This window comes from Aspergillus japonicus, assembly GCF_003184785.1.
Source record: "Aspergillus japonicus CBS 114.51 unplaced genomic scaffold BO86scaffold_112, whole genome shotgun sequence".
Lineage (NCBI taxonomy): Eukaryota > Fungi > Ascomycota > Eurotiomycetes > Eurotiales > Aspergillaceae > Aspergillus > Aspergillus japonicus.
In genome coordinates this window covers 28,023-51,014 of record NW_020291749.1, presented here as the reverse complement: position 1 = coordinate 51,014, position 22,992 = coordinate 28,023, and the positions used below count along the sequence as shown (strand labels likewise).

General features: G+C 55.7%; 10 protein-coding genes across 10 annotated transcripts; 8 read left to right on the top strand and 2 right to left on the bottom strand.

Moving 5' to 3' along the window:
* Positions 1–773: 773 nt before the first annotated feature.
* On the top strand, positions 774–1,365 carry BO86DRAFT_27229 (uncharacterized protein). The gene has a single exon (XM_025667230.1). The coding sequence runs from the start codon at positions 1,027–1,029 to the stop codon at positions 1,288–1,290; it is 264 nt and encodes an 87-aa protein (XP_025522113.1). The 5' UTR covers positions 774–1,026; the 3' UTR covers positions 1,291–1,365.
* A 408-nt stretch (positions 1,366–1,773) lies between these two features.
* Positions 1,774–4,637, top strand: BO86DRAFT_393604 (kinesin-3 family protein uncB). Its single transcript, XM_025673056.1, has 3 exons — positions 1,774–2,136; positions 2,193–2,502; positions 2,579–4,637. Exons 2-3 carry the CDS (start codon positions 2,217–2,219, stop codon positions 4,273–4,275), a joined length of 1,983 nt encoding a protein of 660 aa, XP_025522112.1. The 5' UTR covers positions 1,774–2,136; positions 2,193–2,216; the 3' UTR covers positions 4,276–4,637.
* Positions 4,638–4,795: 158 nt separating this feature from the next.
* BO86DRAFT_451809 (translation initiation factor eIF2B subunit delta) lies at positions 4,796–6,926 on the top strand. The gene is made up of 2 exons (XM_025676886.1): positions 4,796–5,716; positions 5,838–6,926. The coding sequence occupies exons 1-2, from the start codon at positions 4,889–4,891 to the stop codon at positions 6,867–6,869; spliced, it is 1,860 nt and encodes a 619-aa protein (XP_025522111.1). The 5' UTR covers positions 4,796–4,888; the 3' UTR covers positions 6,870–6,926.
* A 124-nt stretch (positions 6,927–7,050) lies between these two features.
* BO86DRAFT_425465 (Apc13 domain protein) lies at positions 7,051–7,899 on the top strand (the record flags this gene model as incomplete). The annotated part of the gene is made up of 2 exons (XM_025675486.1): positions 7,051–7,231; positions 7,310–7,899. Coding segments are annotated over 2 exons (771 nt in total), but the record flags the coding sequence as incomplete, so codon positions are not given.
* A 433-nt stretch (positions 7,900–8,332) lies between these two features.
* BO86DRAFT_349881 (DNA-directed DNA polymerase alpha subunit POL12) lies at positions 8,333–10,559 on the bottom strand. Its single transcript, XM_025669370.1, has 4 exons — positions 10,174–10,559; positions 9,956–10,117; positions 8,592–9,891; positions 8,333–8,538 (listed from the first exon to the last, which is right to left on the bottom strand). The coding sequence occupies exons 1-4, from the start codon at positions 10,497–10,499 to the stop codon at positions 8,365–8,367; spliced, it is 1,962 nt and encodes a 653-aa protein (XP_025522109.1). The 5' UTR covers positions 10,500–10,559; the 3' UTR covers positions 8,333–8,364.
* A 142-nt stretch (positions 10,560–10,701) lies between these two features.
* On the top strand, positions 10,702–11,841 carry BO86DRAFT_27181 (CRAL/TRIO domain protein). Its single transcript, XM_025667224.1, has one exon. The coding sequence runs from the start codon at positions 10,948–10,950 to the stop codon at positions 11,752–11,754; it is 807 nt and encodes a 268-aa protein (XP_025522108.1). The 5' UTR covers positions 10,702–10,947; the 3' UTR covers positions 11,755–11,841.
* Positions 11,842–13,169: 1,328 nt separating this feature from the next.
* snf4 (AMP-activated serine/threonine-protein kinase regulatory subunit SNF4) lies at positions 13,170–15,115 on the top strand (the record flags this gene model as incomplete). Its single annotated transcript, XM_025668562.1, has 6 exons — positions 13,170–13,604; positions 13,879–14,008; positions 14,131–14,280; positions 14,335–14,691; positions 14,767–14,876; positions 14,930–15,115. The coding sequence occupies 6 exons, from the start codon at positions 13,170–13,172 to the stop codon at positions 15,113–15,115; spliced, it is 1,368 nt and encodes a 455-aa protein (XP_025522107.1).
* Positions 15,116–16,251: 1,136 nt separating this feature from the next.
* Positions 16,252–17,934, top strand: BO86DRAFT_284807 (uncharacterized protein; the record flags this gene model as incomplete). The annotated part of the gene is made up of 2 exons (XM_025667348.1): positions 16,252–17,140; positions 17,228–17,934. Coding segments are annotated over 2 exons (1,596 nt in total), but the record flags the coding sequence as incomplete, so codon positions are not given.
* A 358-nt stretch (positions 17,935–18,292) lies between these two features.
* Positions 18,293–18,793, bottom strand: BO86DRAFT_27122 (uncharacterized protein). Its single transcript, XM_025667219.1, has one exon. The coding sequence runs from the start codon at positions 18,739–18,741 to the stop codon at positions 18,409–18,411; it is 333 nt and encodes a 110-aa protein (XP_025522105.1). The 5' UTR covers positions 18,742–18,793; the 3' UTR covers positions 18,293–18,408.
* Positions 18,794–20,219: 1,426 nt separating this feature from the next.
* atfB (bZIP transcription factor atfB) lies at positions 20,220–21,370 on the top strand. The gene has a single exon (XM_025667218.1). It carries the CDS (start codon positions 20,390–20,392, stop codon positions 21,227–21,229), a length of 840 nt encoding a protein of 279 aa, XP_025522104.1. The 5' UTR covers positions 20,220–20,389; the 3' UTR covers positions 21,230–21,370.
* The last annotated feature ends 1,622 nt before the right edge of the window (positions 21,371–22,992 follow it).

The following is a 22,992-nucleotide window of genomic DNA, read 5'->3' as shown; positions in this document are numbered from 1 at the left end:
GGGGAGAAGAGGAGAGGCGAAGGAGGAGAATCCCGCCAGTTGTTGCTCCCTCGATCCACCCGGTCGGATAGGGCTGAACTGAAGTGGAGGATGCAGTCCATGTACAGTACTGTACCTACAAGTACATACTGTACTCTATGGAATGTAGGTACGCTGGCTGACTGTGAGCAGAGTCATCCATCACTCCAAGGTTCGCGATGCATTCCCACCACATCACACCCAACTTTCGACCCCATCACCACGAAGCAGCCCGCCCGGTGAAAGAGAGGGTGGCGATCGGGGCAGTCTGGTCTGCCGACAGCGATAGTCTCTTCTAGTCTGCCTCGTGCATCAGCATCCGATCCCCAATACTCCATTATTGCTTCTGCACGGCTCGGCGTTTTCTTCACCTTCTGCAGCCTGCAACCGATAGCCCTATTTCCTGTCTGCCTTTCTCCTCTCCTCCCCTATCCTCCCAACCCCAAGCCCTCCGGCGCATTCCGCATTCTTGGCTGCTTATCGTGAATATGGCTGGTGACATCCGTTGGTCCGTCCCGACCCCGTCTGCTCTCCTCCACACAATGAAAACTGTCAGCCATATGGCATCGACTCAACCATGGAAATCCCCTTGATTAAAAGGAGGGAGTTATCCGTGGAACCCGACGTGAACTGACAGCCGAACCAGAGGGATGTCGTGGCCAGCCCGAGGCTGCAACCAATACTCTCATCGCCAACTCCCGTCATGACCTCACCAATTTGCGGGGAAGCAATCAGCTTCGCAACCAGTTCATGGGCCACCTTCCAAAGTCCCAGCGTCATTGACGCATCATCTGTGCCACCGTGGGCCATATATTTCCCTCGATTCCCACTGTGACCGGCTGTCGGACATGTTCAGAATAATCACCATCAGTCTTGGAACCAATATCGAACAACTGTATCATCACTGGTACGCTGGCTGTCCTTCCTGTCTCAGGAGTGCTGCTGTCGACTGTATTGTATACGGGCTACGATATCTGCGACTAATCGAGAACAGAACGAGTATCTACCATGCAGTCCTCAAAAGATAAAACCACCTCGCGCATGTCGCAAACCGCCCAGAATCAGGCCGGCGGTTCGAAGAAAGACGATCCCACTGCCAATTGGAGTCCAGAAGAAATGTTCGAGACTACCATGGACCGCGACGGCAACCCTGTGCCCGATCCCATCTCCTACGTTGACGGTGACAGGATGGGCAAGGCGTCCAAAGGCGGCCGCAGTGAAGGCCAGGACGAAGGAGACATGTTTGCCGCGGCTAATGATGACTTCGACTAAACTCCCAGATTTGAATCACGACTGTCTTATGACGGTCAGTCAGAGGCACAGTCGATTAGCGACTGCGTCTGTCTGCGTCAGCCTTCTGCTATGCGGATTGAGACATGTGTAAATGAAATGATACGAAATGAAAAATGAATTGGAACTATGTTAGTAACCACTTGTGCTAGTTAGTTGTGATTGAAACATCGAAATGTCGAAGATTCCAAACGTCTGGGATTCCTCTTCTGACCCACTGTAACACAATGGACTGGACTTGACTGATCCACTTCTACGTTGTCTCATCTCTCAGCACTTGGAAATGGGCCACAGACTTGGTCTCGGGATAGATTGCTATGGCAACCGCAGCCGGGGAGATGGCCTTACCGCGGCCTAAGGCTGTCGTCTAGTCCACATCGGGACATCCCCAAACGAATCCACCCTCTCCATATCGCGGCCTCCTCGTCCATCGCTAACCCATACTGTCTGTTACTGTCTGTCTTTCGCCCTCTTGCGCCTCACTCCCCAGAGAGGGTGTGTCTTGTCTTCGACCTCCTTGCGTTCTTTGCTGCATGTTTCTCTCTTTGACTTTCCATTGCAGAAGCCCCCAATTCGTTCCCGGACTGTTTACAATCTACTCCGTTTCATAGTAGCTCCCCATGCCGCCGGCCGATCATTGTTGTTCAGAACCAAAGTGCGATTGATTGACCAAACTCGAACCTGAAAGTCCCCCGGAGCATCGTACCTGCTACTTGATAACTGGATCTCCCTGCCCACGGGAAAGGACGACTTATCCGGTGCACGGGGGGCCCCCCAAACGAACCTAGCAGTGACGACCTGACCGGACTTGTCTTTTTGGCCCTGCCCGTATGTATCACTACCTATTGCAACGCCAACGCGACCACCTCACTCAGCTTTTGCAGTTTCTACTCGACCACGGCTCCGATATGGCCTTGGATCCTCGGGTTTACCACCATCTCGGCTACGGCAACGGGCTCAGCTCCCCGGCTTCAGTCACGTCATCCGCCATGTCCGCTATTACCGGCATCACTAGCCCGTCCTCCCACGCGATGACCGCTTCTGCTGCTATGTTACGGTCAACTGCCTCGAGCCCTTCGCTGCGCGCTCGTGAAAGCGTTCTCGTCGCGGCGCGTCGAGTCGATGGCCTCTCTAGCCCCTCGCCCGGAGGGAACGTCCGGGTTGTCGTCCGAGTGCGGACCTTTCTGCCTAGAGGTATGTCTCTGTCAACGGAATGGAAGCAGGATGGGAGAAAGCTGATCGCGGGCTGGTACCGCCCAATGAACTCCAGAAATCGAGCGCAGAGCCCAATGTCTGATCTCTATGGACCCGCACACCCAGACAACCAAGCTCCGGGCACCTCGATCCTATCCCGATGATGAAGGGAAACCCAAGTCGCAGGCGCGCGGGAAGGTCCAGGAGGATAAGTCGTTTGTGTTCGACAATTCGTTCTGGTCGCACAACACCAAAGATAAACATTATGCGACGCAGGAGGACGTGTACAACTGTCTGGGAGAGGAGTTTCTGGACCACAACTTTGAGGGATACCATACCTGCATCTTCGCGTACGGGCAGACGGGATCCGGGAAGAGCTATACCATGATGGGGACGTCAGAGCAGCCGGGCTTGATCCCACGGACCTGCGAGGACCTGTTCCAACGGATCGAAACCGCGGAAGCCCCGGATATCAGCTACAATGTCCGCGTCTCGTACTTTGAAGTCTACAACGAGCACGTACGTGACTTGCTGGTGCCGCGCACGGAGCCTCCACACTACCTTCGCATTCGCGAATCTCCGACGGAAGGACCGTATGTCAAGGACCTGACCGAGGTGACGGTGAAGGACTACGGGGAGATTATGCGGTACATGCGTAAAGGCGATATGTCCCGGACCGTGGCCAGCACCAAGATGAACGATACCTCCTCGCGGTCGCATGCGGTCTTTACGATCACGCTCAAGCAGATCCATCATGACTTGTCGACGGACGAGACTACCGAGCGGACGGCGCGGATCCGTCTGGTCGATCTGGCGGGGTCGGAGCGAGCCAAGTCCACCGAGGCGACCGGTCAGCGTCTCCGGGAAGGATCCAACATCAACAAATCGCTGACGACACTGGGACGGGTGATTGCGGCCCTAGCTGATCCGCAGCAGGGCCGTCCAGCGAAACGCAAGGGCAAGGACATTGTCCCCTATCGAGATTCGATCCTCACCTGGCTGTTGAAGGACAGTCTTGGCGGCAACTCCAAGACCGCCATGATTGCGTGCATCTCACCCTCCGACTACGAGGAGACGCTGTCAACGCTGCGATATGCAGACCAGGCCAAGCGGATCCGCACGCGTGCTCGGGTCAACCAGGATCACTTGTCTGCTGCGGAACGCGACAAGCAGATTGCCGAGATGGTGGAAACCATCCGCACGTTGCAGCTGAGTGTTAGCCAAGCGACCGCCAACCGACGGGAGAGTGAGATCCAGAACGAGCGGCTCGAGGAATACCAGCAGAAGGTGGAGAAAATGCAGCGGTTGATGGAGGAAACCAAAATGGTTAGCGAGTGCAAGATCCGCCAGCTGCAGACGGAGAACGAGGCCCTTCGCAACCATCTCAAATTGGCGTTGGATAGTATCCGGAACCCCATCCCGCCGGTGATTGTGCCGGAGCGGCGGAGCAGCCTGTACAGTGTGAATCAAACCGCGAGCTCCCCGTCCACGCGCAAGCGCTACAGTCGGGCCTTGTCCCCAGCTCCTACATCCGGGGACGAGTCGGAGCCGAGTTCGATATGGAAGGAAGAAGGCACCCCTGTGAGTGACGAGAACTCGACTCATCTGGAAGCGCACCAGATACAGGCACACATGGAAGACCTGCTGGAGGACCTGAGTGTGTTCAAACGCAAGTTGGCGACGGACCATGAACGATTCCAACCACCCCAACCAGTGAGAAAGGATCAAAAGGGCCGACGAGCCTTAGGCGCCATCTGGGGGAACAATCGATAGGGAAGCCAGGCTTCGGAGATGTTTGACTGCAGCGTGGGGTGGCTTTCTGGGATTCGACGGCGTTATGCGGATTGGTGTTGGACTAAATGGTGTGATTCCGAAGACCTCCGGTTCTTGTAATAGCTGGGCTGGGATGGTCATCTCTGCTATTGGCGTGCTGTAATTCGTTTGCTGTTTTAACTGATGTACTGATGCCACGATGGAACGATTTGTACGTATGGTAGGGTCTTCGAGGAGATGCCTGCCAGACCGCGCCACGATGAAATGTTTTGATGCCCGAATGAGTTGGATGGAATGCGGAATGCGGAATACGGAATATAAGAGTCGAGTGTTACTCTTACGAAGATGCTGTTACGAAGGACCGTGAGAAAATGAAATGTAACATCTGCCTGTCCTACAGTACTTGGTCGGTGTAAGAGTAAAGATGGAGGGTTTCTTTATCCGACGCGGCCAAACTCGTGACTCAAGCCCTTTTCTGATTCCCCACATTCCGTTTCCCAATCCGCTCCGAAAAAGTCGCCCGCAACAACCACAACCTGATTCTCAGCCTCTCTGGTCTCACCTCAATGCTTGTCGCGCCGGCCGTCATCCTTTCTGGAAATCTCTCCTGTTGATGACCACCCCGATCCTGCCAGCGCACACCAGCACTCGCTCGCAATCCCTTGTCTCCGCGACCGCGACCGCGACGACCACGCCCACGACCGGCGAAATGACGAGCTCAGCTCCGACCGCGCCCTCCCCCTCACCTGCAGCAGCAGGAGCAGCAGCTCCCACCACGTCCACCGCCTCCACCGCACCCACCTCCTCCAAACCCACGAAGCAGCAATCATCCTCCCAATCACAAAAGCCGTCCAAGCCAGCCAACAAATCCAAAGATGCCGCCACCAGTGGTACCGCCGCTGGCGCCCCCGCCCCCGCCGACGGCGCCCCCGCCCAACTGACGCCCGCCGAACTGAAGAAGCGAGCCAAGGCCGAGAAGGCGGCGCGACGGGCCCGCGAACGCGCCGAACGCGAGTCCGGCCCTGCAGGCGGAGCTCCCGCCGGTGCGGCCACGCCCGGCAAGAAGGACGGCAGCGGATCGGCTGCTGGCTCTACTGGCGGTGGTGGGGGATCCAAACAGTTGCCGCGCCGGGGATCCGCGCAGAATACCTCGCAGAATGGTGGTGGGGGTAGTGTCTCGGGGACTGGCGCGGCGGCGGCTGGCGGGTTGGAGAAGAGTGGTGGTGGGAGTGGGGGGAGTGGGGAGAGCAAGAGTAAGAAGGCCGACGACAAGAATGTGGCGGTGTTTGGACATCTTTATGGGCAGCAGCGACGCACGACGGTCGCTGGGGCGGGCAAGGAGGTGCATCCTGCGGTGTTGGCGTTGGGGCTGCAGATGAGGGATTATGTGGTTTGTGGGAGTAGTGCAAGGTGTGTGGCTACTTTGTTGGCTTTTAAGAGGGTGAGTTTTGATGGTTTCTGTTTGGTTCTTGGGGGTTGGACTCTGGAATAGGCCCTAGAGTCGGGCGTGTCCCCCCGGGGTTATGCTCTGATGGATTTGATGTTCTTACTGACCGCTGCAGGTCATCGAAGCGTACACTACGCCCATGGGAACCTCCCTCCCTCGCCACTTGACCACGTACCTCTCCCACCAGATTACCTACCTGTCGACCTGTCGGCCCCTGTCAATCAGCCAGGGTAATGCGATCCGCGCCCTCAAACTGGCCATCTCGTCCATCGACCCCTCCACGCCCGAGGCGGAGGCCAAGGCGTTCCTGGGCGAGTTCATCGACAGCTTCATCCGCGAGAAGATCACGGTGGCCGACCAGGTGATCGCCAGCAGCGCGGCGCAGAAGATCCAGGACGGGGACGTGATCGTGACGTTCGCGGGCAGCTCGATCGTGAAGCAGACGCTGCTGCTGGCGCACAAGCAGGGCAAGAAGTTCCGGGTCTCGATCATCGACTCGCGGCCGCTGTTCGAGGGCAAGAGCCTGGCGCGCACGCTGGCCAACGCCGGCCTGGACGTGCAGTACTCGCTCGTGCACGGCATCAGCCACGCCATCAAGGCGGCCAGCAAGGTCTTCCTGGGCGCGCACGCCATGACCAGCAACGGCCGGCTGTACTCGCGCGTCGGCACCGCGCTGGTCGCCATGAGCGCCAAGGAGCGCGCCGGCGGCGTCGAGGTGCCCGTGATCGTCTGCTGCGAGACGGTCAAGTTCACGGACCGCGTGGCGCTGGACAGCATCGTCGTCAACGAGATCGCCGACGCCGACGAGCTGATCACCGCCGAGCCCATGCAGCAGCTGACGGGCCTGCCGGACCCGGCGGCCGTGACGGCCTCCGCGGCGGACGCGAAGAAGGGCGGCGGCGGTGGCGGCGGGAAGTCGGCAGCGGCAGCGGCAGCGGCGGCGGCCAATGCGGCGGCGGAGTCGAACACGCTGGCGCAGAGTGTCTCGTCGCCGTTGACGGGGTGGAAGGAGTCGGCGAACCTGCAGCTGCTCAACATCATGTACGATGTCACGCCGGCCGAGTATGTGGATATGGTGGTCACCGAGATGGGGAGCTTGCCTCCGAGCGCGGTCCCGATTGTGCATCGCATGAGTACGAATTTGTGATTGGGGCGTGGATGCTAGGATGTATTATGATTAGAAAAATGCTTAGAATGTTTGCAGTGGTTTGTCAGTGGTTCTTTGTAGAGAGTAGTAGTAGAAGTTTTGGCATGTTGCTGTTGCTGTTGCTGTTGCTGTTCTCTTGTCTCCGATAACCGTTCTTATCTCCGCCAAACACCAACATCAACTCCACCACCACTGCATCGCATTCTCCAAACAAACCACCATACCTTTCTCACTCACCTTCTCGACAACCAATTCCTTTCTTGCAACACTGACACCCTCCCGAGTCAACAAACCTCAAATCCCCACCCCCAACAAACCTCACCTCAAATCCAGAACAGAACCCACCCCAAGAACCAAAAATGGTACCCCCCTCGCCTCCCTTCATCATCCCCCCCCACCACCCAAAACACTAACTAACTCCTGTCCCCAAAAGAGCAAAGACTCCACCCCGCACCAAATCCACATGCACCACCCGCGCCTCGCCGACTACTTCGAAGACTTCACGCGCCCGCACACGCACACCGCCTCCGCCGGCGCCGCAGCCTCCTCCAGCGCCCTCCTCCTCGCGTCGTCCTCCTCCACCACCAACCTCGCCTCAAGCACGTACTCCCTCGCCGCGGCGGCTGCTGCTGCTGCTGCCGCCGCCGCCAACAACGCCAATGTCCCGCCCGGCACGAGCCCCTCGTATCTCCCGGTGGAGGAGATCTACGTGGCGCCGCAGTTCCAGCCGCCGAATCCGGAGGACGAGGACGATGTTGTGCCCGATCAGCATGCGGCGTTTGGAATCAGTCGGGCTATGATTGGGGGGGCTCGGGGGGCTGGGGGGGTAGGCGGACTTGGTGGGGGAAATGGGAATGGGGCGGGGTGGAGGGATTTGGGGCTCGAGGGGTTGGTTTCGGGGTCGGGGCAGTATCCTGCGGGTTTGGGGGGTTCGGGGGGAGTTTCTGGGGGTGCTGGGGGAGTGAGGGTGAGAGTTAGGGAGGAGGGGAGGAGGATGGGGGCACGGAGGAGGGTTGTTTGTCTGCGGTGATTCCTATCTATCCTATCCTTTCCTTGAGGTTGAGTTGAGGTTGAGGTTGCTGGGAGTTGAAAGAAGGGGGTCTGGGGGTTCTCCCCCAGATGGTTATGTTGTTACTTTGATTTGGGTTGGGGTTGATGTTGAGGTTGAGATGGAGGTCACTGGGAGGCTGAAAGAAAGGGGGGTCTGGGGGTTCTCCCCCAGAACGTTACATTATCACTCTGGTTGGGTTGAGGTGTTCAGGTCAAGGGTTCTACAATTGAGGGGGTGCTTTCACTGCGTTAGGAATGGAGTTTGGGTCTTGAGCGGTTTACTTGGGTTGGGAGTGGAGTTATGGGTGCGGAGTTGGGAGTCAATGGGAGGTTCGGTGGTATCGTTACTGCATCGTTATGTATCAGGAGTATGGCTGATCATGGGTGGTTGTCATTATATCTATATCCCCTGCCAGTCATCATTATCCATCGATCGCATACGGTCTCAAATCCGGTTGATGTCCACCCGTGTCCGTTCGTACAGCTTATGGCTGACTTGCTTCTGGTCTCGCTCCTCCTCGCTGATCGTCCGTGGGTGGATCGCCAGCTGTGCATATGTCCCGGCCGCCCGGCGCTTCGACAGCATCCCCGGGTTGATCACTGTTACACTCTCCACCACCTATCACATAGTCAGTCAGCTGATCCATCAATCGAAGGGGTTGGGGTTGGCACCTTGACAAACGGAGGCAGCATGCTCGGCACAATCAGCACGTCCGGCCGCACATTCCACCACTCCCCCAGCTTCGAGTAGCTCACGTCCAGCATCGCCCCCGTCGCCAGCCCGGTCTCCGTCCCCGGCCGCGGCAGCATCTCGCGCGCTGTCGGCGGGAACATCGGGTGGAAGTGTCGCTGCTCGATCAGATACTTCGGCAGCCGGCTCAGCAGGTTCCCCTCCTTGGGCTTGCCGTGCAGCACCTCCTCGCGCCGCAGCTCGTACAGCACGTCGTGCGAGCACAGCCCGATCACCGTCTCGTTCAACGACAGCGTCACCGGGTTCGACACCATGCGCGCCTGCTTGGGCAGCCCCAGTTCCTTCTTGGGCAGCTGCTCCTGCGGCCACGAGACGTGCTTGCTCACCGCGTCGCGCACCGACGGCACCAGCACGATCGTGATGCTGGGCACCGCCTGCGCGAGCCGTTGCAGCGGCGCGGCGATGCAGTGGCGGAACACGGTCGTCAGCGTTGCCGTGTCAGGGTCCAAGCCCGGGATCTCGGGGAGGTCGAAATCCCCTGACGCCAGCAGTGGGTGTTCCACGTCGAGGAACGGTCCCATCAGGATGACTCCGTCAGCGTAGCTCTCTGCGGCCTTGCGGCAGATCTCCTTCAGTGGCTCGAAGGCGAGGTTGTCGTCGGCGGTGTACGGTCCCGAGGCGAGGAGGATGTTGAGGGGAGAGGAGCCGGCCGCTTCGAGTCGCTCGTTGATGCTTTCGATGTTGACAACGGACGAGGCCGCGGGCGGCAGCAGCGGCGTGGGCAGCACCTCTTTCACGGAGAAGTAGTTGCCGGAGGCGTTGATCCCGCGCAGCGCCACCATCTGGCCCGGGAAGAAGTTGGCCGACGGGACGCCGTCGAGCTTCAGGGGCACGCGCACGCCGGCGCCCGTCCGTCGCGACGTCTCGAGCACGAGCGACGCCGGGTTCAGCTTGCCCTCCATGCTGTCGGATGCGATGCGGCCCACGGCCACGATCTCGCTGGTACTTTGCGTCGCCGCGCTGCCGAATGTGATCTCGTCGGACTCGTACTGTTTCTGGAACAGTGCGGTGAACTCGTCGATGCGGTCGTCGAGGATCTCCGAGGCCTCCGACAGGCGCATCGCCATGGGCTTGTAGCCGAACTTTTTGAGGTCTGTGTTCGCCGTCGGCTTGATCCGCGCTTCGGCGTACGGGGCGATGGGTGTTTCGGGGAGGGAGAGGTGGGGGTTGATCGTTTCGAGCGTCTCGCCTGCGTTCTGCCGCTCGCTGAATGAGATGGACCTGTTGTGCATTTTCACCCCACATCAGCAATCGGTTTGGTCACTGTCTTATGCGCGCTACATACGGGAGTGCGTCGCCATTCGTCGTCTTGACTCCGGTGTGTGTGCTCATGGGAGAACCGTTCTGGTTCGTCCGTCCGATCTTGTTCATCGACGGCGACGCGAAGTCCGACTTGCGCTTCGCCGGTGTCCGGCCTTGGGATCCGTTCGGGGTGAGTCCATCTAACCTAGAAGCGCAACCTGTCAGTATCATGGCCGAGCGGGCTCACAGTTGCTGACCTACATTCCAAAGACATCCGAGGTGGTGGCCGCTCGCGGGGTCGCGGTGACTGCTGTTCGTCTGTCTGTTTGGCGCCCAGCTCTGCCCCGCGATTCGCGCTCCAGTGTATCTTGAACATCTTTCTTGAATAATCGCACGGTCTCCAGATCCAGCTTCAGCTCATCCGGCCCCATCTTGAGACAGTAGGACTCCCATTTGTAGAAAAGCTCCTGCGCGGAGATAGCGTGGATGCGCAACAGCGACTGCAGCTCCGCCAGAACGTCCTTGGGAAGTCCATTGGGGGCAGCAGCGGCGAAGAGCTCGTTGAGCTCTTCGGTGGTGTCTGCCATTATTTCGAGGAGATGTGGACACCAGTGGGTTACAGTCGCGAGGATCTTGGTATGTTGGTGATATCTCTATCTATTCATTAATCAATTAACGGAGGGTGACGCGGAGGACGCGCGTGAACGACGCGGAGCGGAAGTGGAAACTGACCGCCTACTGCATCCAGCCAGACAGCAGCACCTCCGGCGGTGTGAGGAGTAGGAGATTATTTGCAGGAGGACGATCTGCCGGTGGGCCTGTCGATCGAGAGATTAGTAGTATTGCTCGAGTAAGTACTATCCCGGCAGTTGGCCAGATGGTCCATCAGCTTCTCTCGTTCGTTGTCTGACCTTTCCCCTTTTCTGCTCGTCTCGGAGTCTGCAACCATCTCTACACCAGGATTCTAGATAATAATACCTCGCCAATCCACCAATTCATCTTCCATAAACAAACCGCATCCCCCTTTCCCGCACTATGAGCGCCGCCCCAGAAACCCAAGCTGCGCCTGCTGCTGCGGTTCCCGCTGTCAACGAGCCACCTCAATCGCAGACAGCCGAATCCAATCCTGCCCCTGAGACGACCGCTGGAACTACCGAATCCACCCCCGAGAAGAACATCGAGCTGGAGTTGCCTATGTCGGCCGCCGACGGTCTCATCCAGAAGCCCTTCGCCCGCCCCCTGGAGACCGCAAAACCTACCCCGCCAGCTCAACTCCAGCCCGACCAGCAAGCCAAGTACAATGAAGTCTTCAAGACGGTTTCCGAATGGACTGTCCTTCCCACGACATCAGTCAAGAATGCCCCTACGGCCCCTCTGACCGACAGCGAGCGCATGTTCCTCACTCGCGAGTGTATCCTGCGCTACCTGCGAGCAAGCAAGTGGAATGTGTCCGAGGCAACCACCCGCCTGCAGCGCACTCTTACCTGGCGCCGGGAATACGGGGTCGAGAAGTTGACGGCCGATTACATTTCCATCGAAAATGAGACCGGCAAACAGGTCATTCTGGGTTATGACATTGAAGGACGTCCCTGCCTCTACCTCATCCCATCGAAGCAGAACACGGAGACGAGTGATCGCCAGATCGAGCATCTGGTCTTCATGCTGGAGCGCGTGATCGACCTCATGGGCCCCGACCAAGAGACTTTGGCGCTCCTCGTCAACTTCAAGGAGACCAAGTCCGGCCAGAATGCCAGCATCGGACAGGCCAAGCAGACTCTCAACTTTTTGCAGAACCACTACCCGGAGCGCATGGGTCGGGCGCTCGTCATCAATAGTAAGTAATATTGTCGTGTGATTGGGCTGATTCACGGACTCAAGCTGACCACTTGGATCATCCAGTGCCGTTCCTCATCAACGGATTCTTCAAGATCATCACCCCGTTCATCGACCCCCAGACCCGGCAGAAGCTCAAGTTCAACGAAGACCTGCGCCAGCATGTGCCGCCGGAGCAGTTGATGAAGTCGATGGGCGGAGACGTCGAGTTTCGCTACGACCATGCCACCTACTGGCCCACTCTAAACCAGCTAGCGGACCAGCGCCGAGCCGCCTACCAGGAACGGTGGATCCAGGGTGGTAAGCGCATCGGAGAGTTCGAAAACTATCTGAAGACCGGCACCAGCCCCAGCCTGGCGCAGTCCGAAGGAACGCCCAATGGGGTGGCGGCTGAGACGCAACCCACCGCTTAGGGCATCACCAACTCTATTCAAGGCGTACATGCTGTTGCTAGCTTGGAAGGTCTCTCTCCGAGCATGTTACAGACTCCCTGAGCGCGCCAATCCCCGTAAATAGATATTGTCTTTTCCGCATTATACCTGAATTTCGCGCGATTTGAACCCCGAACCTCTGTGGGTGCCGGGGAAAAGTCCATCGTCATTTGTCGCAATAGACTTACAAAGTATAATTAAAAGGTCACATGGTTACCATGGGTGATCCTGAGATCATATCCATTGCCCCAACATATACCATAAATCACGTGAGTAATAGTGGGGCACTCAATTGCCTTAGGCATCAATATGATAGGAAATGAAGCATCTTCGGTGATAGCGGGGAGGGGTTCGGTTATGGAGTCACGGACCCCAGCGTTCTTCTATAGAACAGAAAGATAAGGCACCTTCTTCAACTGTTGCCATAGCGAAGAACTTTCTTCCTCCGTCAGTCCTGCTACTCAGCCTGGTTTAAATAGTCTACCACCAATGTACTGTACGTACAGGTGATGTCCCGAGGGGTCTGAGAGGTAGGATGGATCGGTCAACAGGTACGGTACTTTGTGTCGGTAGAGGCATCATTCCAGCTGGGAGGATTTATCAAGTGATCTCTCCAAAAACTGGGGTAGATTTATTATCAATCCTTCTCCCTCGGCTTCCTCCCTCGGCTTCCTCCCTCGGCTTCCTCCCTTTATTCTTACTTCTTCTCCACCTTGCACGCTTGCTTGCGAACCGGGAAGATTGTTTGTCACGCAACAGTGAACGTACTATATTGGTGCAAGCAAGGGACGTTAGCCCTGAATCCTTAGAGTCGGTTGTAGTAGTTGTTGTGGTTTTTGTTGTTATCGTTGCACAGGCACCGTTTTTTTTTTTTTTTTTTTTTTTTTTTTTTTTTTTGTTTCCTGTTCTTTCTCGCTCGGATTCTCCCACGCCAGTCCGACTCTCCACACCGGAGCTGCAACTGGAAGCGGTGGTTGAACGCATCGATCAATCATGACGGAGGACTTTCCCCAGCGGCGGCGGCCAGTCCCCACGGGCAGAACCAGCTCTACTTCCGGCCTGCCGCCCTCCACTACTGCTGCTTCAACAACTACGCCAACGACCACCTCCACCAACGACCACCCGCTCTTCTCCTCGGCCACAACGGCGACTGCTACGGCTATTGCTTTCGCATCTCCTACTGCTACAGCTCTATTTCCTCTCTCCACCACCACCAACACTGCCTTCCGCCCTCGAACTCGATCCCGGTCGCAGCCCTACCTCCCATCCTCCTCCCACCCCTCCTCCACCCTAGACCGTCGGCCAGTCCGTGCCCACGAGGGAGGTTTCGTGCATCCCGCCTCCTTTCTCCGGCCGCGAGGTCTGTCACAACCAATGCCCCCAGCTCAGCCCGAGAGGGCCATCGATCGGGAAGAGCGTCAGGGCCTAGTGAGTCGCCTTTTCTCTCTCTCCCCCCCCCCGGATTTGCTGCTGCATGAATCATATTCCTCTACCCGTCCGAGCCTTGGTGCCTCAACCCCTCATTCGCATACCCAAATCTACACCCCCCCATCTTTTTCTGGGCCAATTCGCCCGTGAATTTGTTGGCAGCCAGACAGCAGTCTTCTACCTGATCTCCGTTTCGTAATCTGCACTTCCATGGTTCCTCAATTGCTTGGATGCAGTGGCTAATAGAGTCGTGGATCTGTCTTCTTCATTGTAGCGTGCCATCCGCAATTTCCTCAAAGTCCGTACTAGTTACGATGTGCTCCCCCTTAGTTTCCGACTCATAATTTTCGACACTTCGTTGTCCGTCAAGGAGAGCTTGAACATCCTCATCCAAAATGGCAGGTGTTTCCCTTGTCCGTCTCCAGGCGGGATGACTCCGTCTGCGACTGCGCCATAATCCGGGCGAGGTCACAATGCTGGAAGGACCATTTGCTGACCGGAAGGACGTGGTGCTCTGGGATAACAGGTATCGTCTCGGCTCCGTTGTGGGACTCCAAGGCCTCGACTTTTGCCGGTCTTTTGACCACCTCCGACTACATCAACGTCATCCAATACTACTTCCAGAACCCGGCTGCGCTGAACCAGATCGACCAATTCCGGCTCGACAGCCTCCGAGGTGCGCAGCTCAACAATCGTTCACAAAACCCCGCAGGGCTGACACTCTAGACAGAGGTGGAAAAGGCGTTGGGCGTCGCTCCTCCCGAGACGATATCGATCGACCCTGAACGTCCCCTGTATGAGGCCTGTCGGCGCATGCTGGAGTCGCGCGCTCGCCGTATCCCCCTCGTCACATATGACAGTCAAACCGACCGCTCTCTCGTTCTTAGCGTCGTTACTCAGTATCGCATTCTCAAGTTCGTTGCGGTCAATGTCCCAGACACCCAGAAGTTGCGCAAGCCGCTTGGTGAGATCCTGCTGGGTTCATACCAGAATGTCGCAACGGCATCCATGGACACCCCTGTCATTGATGTCATTCATATTCTGGTCGAGCGGAGCATATCCAGTGTGCCGATTGTGAATTCTGAGGGTAGGACGGCCTCTCTGTCCAGATAAGGACCTTCAATGCCTGGATCTCGTGGCTAACTATTTTGGCGCCTTCTAGGAGTGGTCTACAACGTCTTCGAAGCAGTTGATGTGATCACCTTGATCAAAGGCGGGGTGTATGATGATCTCAGCCTAACAGTCGGAGAGGCGTTGAAAAAGCGGTCTCCAGTAAGTATACCTCATACTCGGCTTGCGGAATGGGTCGGTTAACCGGCGTTTAGGATTTCCCGGGCATCTACACATGCTCCCTGAACGATGGTCTGGACACCATCTTCGACACGATTCGCAAGTCTCGCGTCCACCGCCTGGTTGTGGTGGATGAGAACTTCCGGCTCAAGGGCGTCCTGACCCTGAGCGACATCCTGCAGTATATCCTCCTTGAGGGCGAAACTGATGAGCTATCATGAATTGATGTTTAACTTCCTGATTTACCCTTTCCACTGGTGCCACAGTGCTGCCAATACACTCACAATTGCATAGGATGGCGTTTCTCGTTTGGGCTTAGTGTCGGTGTCCGAGCCTCCTACGAGGTTTGACAGTTTGGTAGCTTTATTTGTTACCAACTCATGTTTTTCTTTTATCTTTCTTCATTCCGTCTCTTTCAAACTCACGATGCAAAAGTAAACCTACATGGTATCATATGGGGTCTACACTTGTTCTTCGATCGGTCTCCTACCGCGAGCGGCAAGGGGGCCAGGAACCTAGCATTGGCGCTAGGCTTTGACAACAATAGATTTCATTGCTTGTATGACTCTCTCACACTCTCATGATCTATTCTGATCCGATGTTTCCATTGACCTGTATGTTGTATCTTTGTACTTGTTCAACTGTAGTGATCCAGTGGCTTTGCGTTGGAAGTTGACCGCAGGACATGGCCGCTCTTTCCTTTGCTATCACAACCTCTCCTGCTACGTCAACTGAGTAGCTACCATGCTTCAAAGGAAGGAGCGGTGGTCTACTTGGAAGTGTGCTGGGAGGCCCTCGCATCCGACTTCAACCTGCACTGTGCCTACTACATAGTAGGTATGGTGTACTCCGCAGACCCGGCTCAGTGGCCCTTATGAGATCCCCAGCTATAGCTTTACAATTACTTCATACAGCAATGGGCACTTTGGAAGATACTTCAGCCAACCGAGGTCGTCGGAGTGAGCCTGTCAAACGCACATTCGCTGTGAGTCGAACCCAGCTATCCTCTGGGACTGCGACTACTACCACAGACGATAGCACTGTGGACCAGGCGCAGCCGCTCTTCCGCCAGCAGCAGAGTCCAGTCGCACCGGCTGAGTTACTCAAGCAACAGCAACCCTTGCGAAGTTCGCGAAGTTCGCGACGACTTACCAATCTCAAAGGTCTCTTTCGCTTTCGCAAGTCGCGGCCACCGGATCTATCGCTGAATCCATTACTCGAGCTTCCGACCAGCCCGGAGAACGCCAGGAATCTAGCCAGCGGGTGCATACTAAGTCGAAGCATTGTGGAGAGTTATTGTGCGGAATCTCCATCAAACCCGCAATGCAGCGGCCAAGCAGATGAGACTGGCGAGGCCCGCAAGGTGAGTGACAACACGATGTACTCTCTCCATTCGGACCAAACCAGCGCGACGGTGTGCCACGATCCCTCCAAGCGTCTTTCCATGCCCATCGCCCTTGCAGACCCATCCCTCTGTCAGAACCCATTCACAGATCCCAAGAATCTGGTGGACGACTCAGAAAGCAGCCGGAACCACGCAAGGAATCCGACTCGGTCCACAAGACAGTCTAGCTCCGAATCGAGCCAGACGGGAGTCTCGTCGACCTACGACGATACCGAGAGTTTCCAGCGACTAGCCAACCCGTTTGCCGGAGGTAGTTCAGTCGAGTCGGGAAGTTCCTCACGGGACAGTTTCTATGTCTCCACCTCGGATGATAGTTCTGTGATTGCAGAGATCGAACGGCGCGCCGCCGTGTTGGAATTCAACGAACTGGTCCAGAAGCTCCGTCTCCCGCCTCTGCCGATGAACAACAGCAAGGGGGCAGAATCCGGCGATGGATCACATTCCCAGTTATCGGGTTCGCGCGGACAATTCCAACGGGATCGATGCTTGGGTTATCCAGCTGACTGGGTGCCAGGGCAGCTTCCCCCCACCACCGCTGGGGAGAAGATGACTACTGGACGGCGCGACCGACTCTATGGCCGACTACGTACGATGCGGTCGACCCTGCAACTGGGCCTTTCGTCGGAGGGACCCCGCACCACGCGGACTTTACGCCGGATGAAGACGTTGGCGCATGTGGGCACTCGGGTGAACGAGATGACTTCACTGACGGGGATGTCACTGGAGGAATTGGCGCGTCTCGGGGGCTATAATATACTCACGCTGCCGGCCGAATTTGCGCCTATGAAACTCCGCCTCCCGGTATGTTTTGTAGCTACAATTACCGTTTTGGGTCGATTTGGTAGGTCCTGGCCCCATCTATTCCCCACCGGGGATGCGCGAGGTGCATGAGATGGAATGGTCTCGCTCATCTACGTCATTGCTCCAGCTGCCCCGGTGCGCGACGTGTTTGTCGATCCCGGCCATCCGAAAATGGCAATGCGAATTTACGACCATTTCGCCCGGTCGGTGCTCGCCGCCCTTCGAGAGCCCGATCGAATCCAGATGACGGTTGGCCGTAGTGACCTACCCCTAGCGGTGATCGAGCCTAGCGCTCGTACGATGGACGACACAATGGTGCAAAGCATGGCACGGGCATTCCTGGCACTACTGGCGGGGCTTCCCGGCGGGCTCCTGGGATTACCGGCACTATATCGAGTGCTCGTGGGCATCAGCCAAGCACCCCTGGTGGATGACGATGTGGAACGGCGTCGCAGCTGTCTTGGAGGGGTTTCGCCGCAAGATTACGTCAAGGTCAAGGCCATTGGGCTGGCACTGCTGGCCCTGACGAACACCATGCAGCTGCACCTCATCTGTGGGGTGATTGGCCTCAGCGCCCTACTCCTGCATGAAACGCAGCGCCTAGCGCAGGAGGAGGCTCCGCGCTCTGTCAACAATGAGAATGGGAGTGGGGGGCCGGGACCGCTGACGCTGGACCGGCTGGGTCGCGTGCTCGGGCCGTTGCTCACGGGGAGAGAGGGGTCTGGCGACACGTTTGGAGCTATCGCCCAGGAGATTGAGAGCGAACGAGTGGTGATGATGCTCGTGGAGCACTGGCGAGGGATCAGTCGTCAGCTGCGCATCTGGGAACATCGCAACCTGCCGAGGCGGCGGCGGCGGCGGCGGCGATCCGTGCAAATGGGACGTGCAATAGTCTCCTCCAGGGAAGTGTGTTGCTGAGGCGATTCTGAGGATCGGGGGATATCTCCGGGGGCAGAATGTTTGCTGGTCGGACGATACTTGTAGAAAGAAAAGTCAGGGCGATAGAAGGTTTGGTATGAAGTCATCAGGGATCCGCATCAGGGGGGAGGATGGGCGACGCTAGTGGAATGGGGATGTGAGCAAAGGTACCCATAGCGTCAGTACTTTGGGCAGCCGCTGTATCTCGCCTTTTCTTATTTTATTTTTCTTATTGCCAGAAACTGTATAGTATGTGATTGATATTGACAGGGTGGCCCAGTCGCTGAATTGTAGTGTCGTCCGTAGTGGAGACCTTGAGTGAGCGGGTTTGAGAGCGGGCAGGAAACTATATTGGTAAGCTCCGCTGGCCAGCAATCGGACAAACCACGGTTAGCCCATTGAATTGACCTTCCGGCTGTATATTGGTTGCTGGGGGGGAAGGGAGAAGGTATCAACGGGTTCGTTCGGCCAGTAGATCCAGCGGAAGGACGGACTACCAAAGTTTTTCCCTGTTCCTTTCTTCTCAGGTCTACGCTTATTGAACCGAATGCCAGAACATCCGGTCGGCCATGGGCGGGAGAGAGTGATTGCGAATGAGAGCGAGTGTCTGAGTTTTGTTGAGTGGTCTTTGCGAAGCAAAACCAGGTTTTCCGGTCTTGGGCGATGTACAGGGAGAGGAGAGCAGAGAGGAGAGGGAGGAGGCGGAGGAGGGGAGGGGGGCATTGATTGCTTGCTCAAGGGAAGCGGGCCGCGTGGGGAACATGTGAGAGACAAGAGTAGAAGAGGGCAGAGAGTAGGGACTAGAAACAAACTGAACGACTAGAACGGGGGCCTGGATTTTAGGAGAACTTGCTTCAGCTTCCATTCGACTCTATCAAATTTACTTTCGAGGACTTTTTGACTTGTACGTTCACACGGGTCGATCAAGGCCTGGTGAGTCGTCGGATGGTAGAGCCGATGCGGGGGAAGGGAGGGATCTTTTGATCCTGGTCCTTGTAGAACCTGTTGATTTGGCGGGCTGATCGGAGGGCGGGAAAGCTGATCATCGGTTGAGTTTTCTTGCTTGCTTTGCTTGCTTTGCTTGCTTTATCTTTTCGATGTGGATGACGATGACGATGGTGGAATTGGTGTTGGTGTTTTTGGTTGGATTCATTGATTGATCCATTCATTGATTGATTCTTTGAACAGGTGAATGAATGAATGGATGATTCAGCATTGAGGACAGTACCAACATGAATCTATTCGTTTCTGCTGTCTCAGCCAGCTTTACCAGCTTTAACAGCCAGCTTTACCATGGTTTGGCAAGCAGCGACGAGGGAGCGACGGCAGACGAGTGTCATTGGCGGAATGAGGTCCGCTCAGCCAAGTGGGCCCGGATTGGTTGGCAGGAAGATGGCTCCGGGTAGCCCCAACCGCCAATCAACGGGCAGAGAAATCCGTGGAAAACCTCAGGCAGTCATGGGAATCACTCTTGATTGCAATGACGTGGTGGTGTGGAATCGAATGGATGGCCTGGTTCTTCAGGACCTCCACCTGCCGCATTCAGATAGCTACGGTACTACATACTAGGTACAGTAGTATAGTTACCCATACGTAGTCATGCTCATGCTCCAGCAAAAGCACATGTGATGTCAGTTCCCAGGGTTCCTTCTTGGCTTTGGTGGTGCCTTTCGGTCCAGTCCAGTCCAGATTCTAGCCTTGTGCTCCTCCCCTCTTCCCTTCTTCCCTTCCAGCAAGGTTCGCTGCATATCCACGGGCCATTGCAGTTGCTTTCCCTCCCTCCCTCTGTCCCTCCGTTTCTTGACACATTCCAGGGCTCCCTCCCTCTAAGATTGCCTCAAACAGGAGGGATCGACATCCGTGTTTCCAGACTACTGACTGCTTGTCTGCAGTCTGTCTATCTGCCTGTCTCGAACTGTCTCTCTGTCTCTCCTGTCTGTTGTCTTGTCTGCTTGCTCTGCTCTGCTCTATTGCGGGTGTGTTTGGGCTTGGTAGGTATCACAGGTCTTGATACTGTTCCAGTCTTTTGACTCTTTTTCTTCCCCCCTCTCCCCCCCCCCTCTTCCTCCCCTCTTTCTTCTGTTGTACTTCCTTTCTTCTCAACTTCACTTCACTTTTATTCCTTCTCTTCTGCTTTCTTCCCCCTCCCACTCAACTGTGTGCCTACTCCCCCGACTGCAACAACTGCTACTATTACCACACTACTACTATACGATTATCTCCTATTCATATCCTCTCTCACTGCCATCACTCTCGCTTCTCTCGGACCCCCACTCCCTCACTCACTCGTTCACTTATTCACTCACTACCCATCCACCCACCCCGCCCTCCACTCACACTCTCTACACTCTACTCGACACTCCGGATCACAATGAATCCCAACTTCGGCCGGTACTCCCGGAACTCCCACCTGCGAAACGGACAACCCACCCCGCCTCCCTACGATGAAAACAGGCGAAACAAGCGAAAGCTCCCGGAGATTGACACCGAATACCCAATGCAGCAATACCAGCCACAACTTCAGCAACAGCAGCAGCCACAACAGCAGACACAACGGCTGTCCCAGCAGCTTCCCAGCCCTCCCCACGATGAGGAACAGGCCAAACGGGATCGCTTCCTAGAGCGGAACCGCATTGCCGCCAGTAAATGTCGGCAGAAGAAGAAGAAGCTCAACGAGCAGCTGGAGCGCCAGTTTCTCGAACTGCAAACCAAGAACTCCGAGCTCAGCACAGAGGTCGAGGAGCTTCGTGCCGAGGTGATTGCCATGAAGAACGAGTTGCTGAGGCATAGCGAGTGTGGGGACCCGGCCATCGCCCTCCATCTCAGTCAAATGGTCCAGAACATCACCGCCAGGGACCACGCGGCTGCAGACCGTCGGTCCGCCGAGATTTCCGATCTGCTGATGATGGGCGATCATGCTGCCGCGACTACTGGGACCAGGGTATCTGTTTCTTCCCTGACCAACTCCCCTCCTGGTCTCTCCACCTCCAGGTCGGTTAGTTCGTCGGGTTCCTCCGGCCTCTCTCCTGATGCCGCCGCCGCTGCTGCTGCCTTCGGCTTTGATAGCCCACCTCTGAATATCATGCCATTCACCAGCGGCCCCGTTGGCAGCAGCAACGACACAAACAGCGGCATCAAGACGGCCATGGATGGCTCATTGGACTCGATGCCTGGATACGAGTTCCTCGAGGATCTAGCTTTGATGGACTGAATCATGACATGGGATCATATATGTTGCCGGCTACAGTTCACCCCGGCTCTACTGCATAGCGGAAGGCCTTCTGATCGACTTATTTGATTTATTGCTTCATTGAAAAGCCAGCGGGAGTTTATGACTCGTACATCACATTTGCAAGGCGGGAGGATGCGTATGTGTTTTTTCTTTTTTTTTTTTCTTTTTTTGTGTATGGGAGACCTTTGAAATTGGTGGCAGTGGGAGGCTCACTGATTTGAGGGTTGTTGCTTTTCTTTTAGCGATTTGCTTTGCTTTTTTATGGGCCAGGTGCTTTTGACTATTCTTCAAGCGGGTTTGGGGGTACGGCGTTCTACGGGAAAAGGCAGACACAAGCATACGGGAAAAGTCACTGCCAGGGGTGGTGGAGTTGTTTTGTGTTGGCTGAGGAGTATTGCTATTGCTAGTTGGGACTTGATCATCATGGATGTACGGGATGAGGATGATCGTGCTAGCAAGATTGCTATCAATCTTATTAGAGTCTATTCAACGGACTTGGTGATATCTTGGAGGTGCATTTCTTTACGGCCGAAGTATACGATAAGGTTAGTCTAAGTCTACTGATCGTCGAGTCATGGTCAGAGACCCGAGTAGAACTCCATCGACATTTAGCTAGAATCTAGTCCACATTCTATGAGTATTCGTACAGGTACATGAGTACGTACCACTTACATATGTAGAAAGTTTACCCTTGGAGAACCACCGATCATGCGGAATTTGACCCGGATAAGCTTCCAGAAAAGCAATTACTTACTGTAGTACTAGAAGCAAATTAATTAGTTGCCACCTGCATATTTTTCCAAGAGTCTGGCTGTCTTTGTCTTTGTTTTTTTTTGTATGTTTTTGCGTTTTTTCTTTTTCTTTTTATGAGGGCGGGGGCCATGTATTATTCTCTGGCATCAGAATCCCAGTGTGAACTGTGGAGCCCCGACCCGGAAAATCCCAGAAAACAGGGTTCTTTCAAGGTTGGTGGTGCAGTGGCTCGAAATCGACCACCCCAGACCGCTGATGGCGAAGGAGAAAGGGAAATGCAGATGGAGACCAGGGGTAGATCGAAGGAGCGGTTATTCCCGCCGACGTCATTTGGCTTTCCAGCGGTGGTGACGGTGACGGTGACGGGTCTGTTCTGGGATTGATCGATCGCTCGTCCAGTGTTGATTTGATTTTGTTTTGGGTTTGGGATGACCTAGATATTACTGTACTGTACACAGTACTCTAAGATTGAAGTTTTATGAAGATTTTATTTTTGAATACCACTTATTCTGAATACTTTGTAGGTACTCCGTACGGTTCTAGTCGAGTCTGCCAGGGTCGGTCACTTCAAGGTTCCAAAGTTCCTTTCCTAGTCCGGATCTCTTTATCTTGGGCGCACTTAAGTTCGCCATTTAGGGTACATTCAGCAAGTATGGACTGTGTGCCCAGGTAGCTTGGTGCACGGCACTATGGCAGTAGTAACATACAGTCCAGTTCCGATAAACTTAGTCCTCTGGACGGAGTACTCGAGTCGAATCCAGTCTGGCCTTTTCTATATTTCATGGACTGTGCAAGTTACTTATCCTACAATCTTCTACTGTTCAGTTATAGTTAGGATGTTAATTAGTATAGAACCCAGATTAAGCGCCATTTTAGACCCCACCCCACCGGATTTGGGAAATCAGGTTTGGACCGGACGGGACGCATTTAGCCGGGCAGGGGTTCCTCCTTCCAAGGACGGGGGCGCTAGTTGACTTATAGCTGGGTGG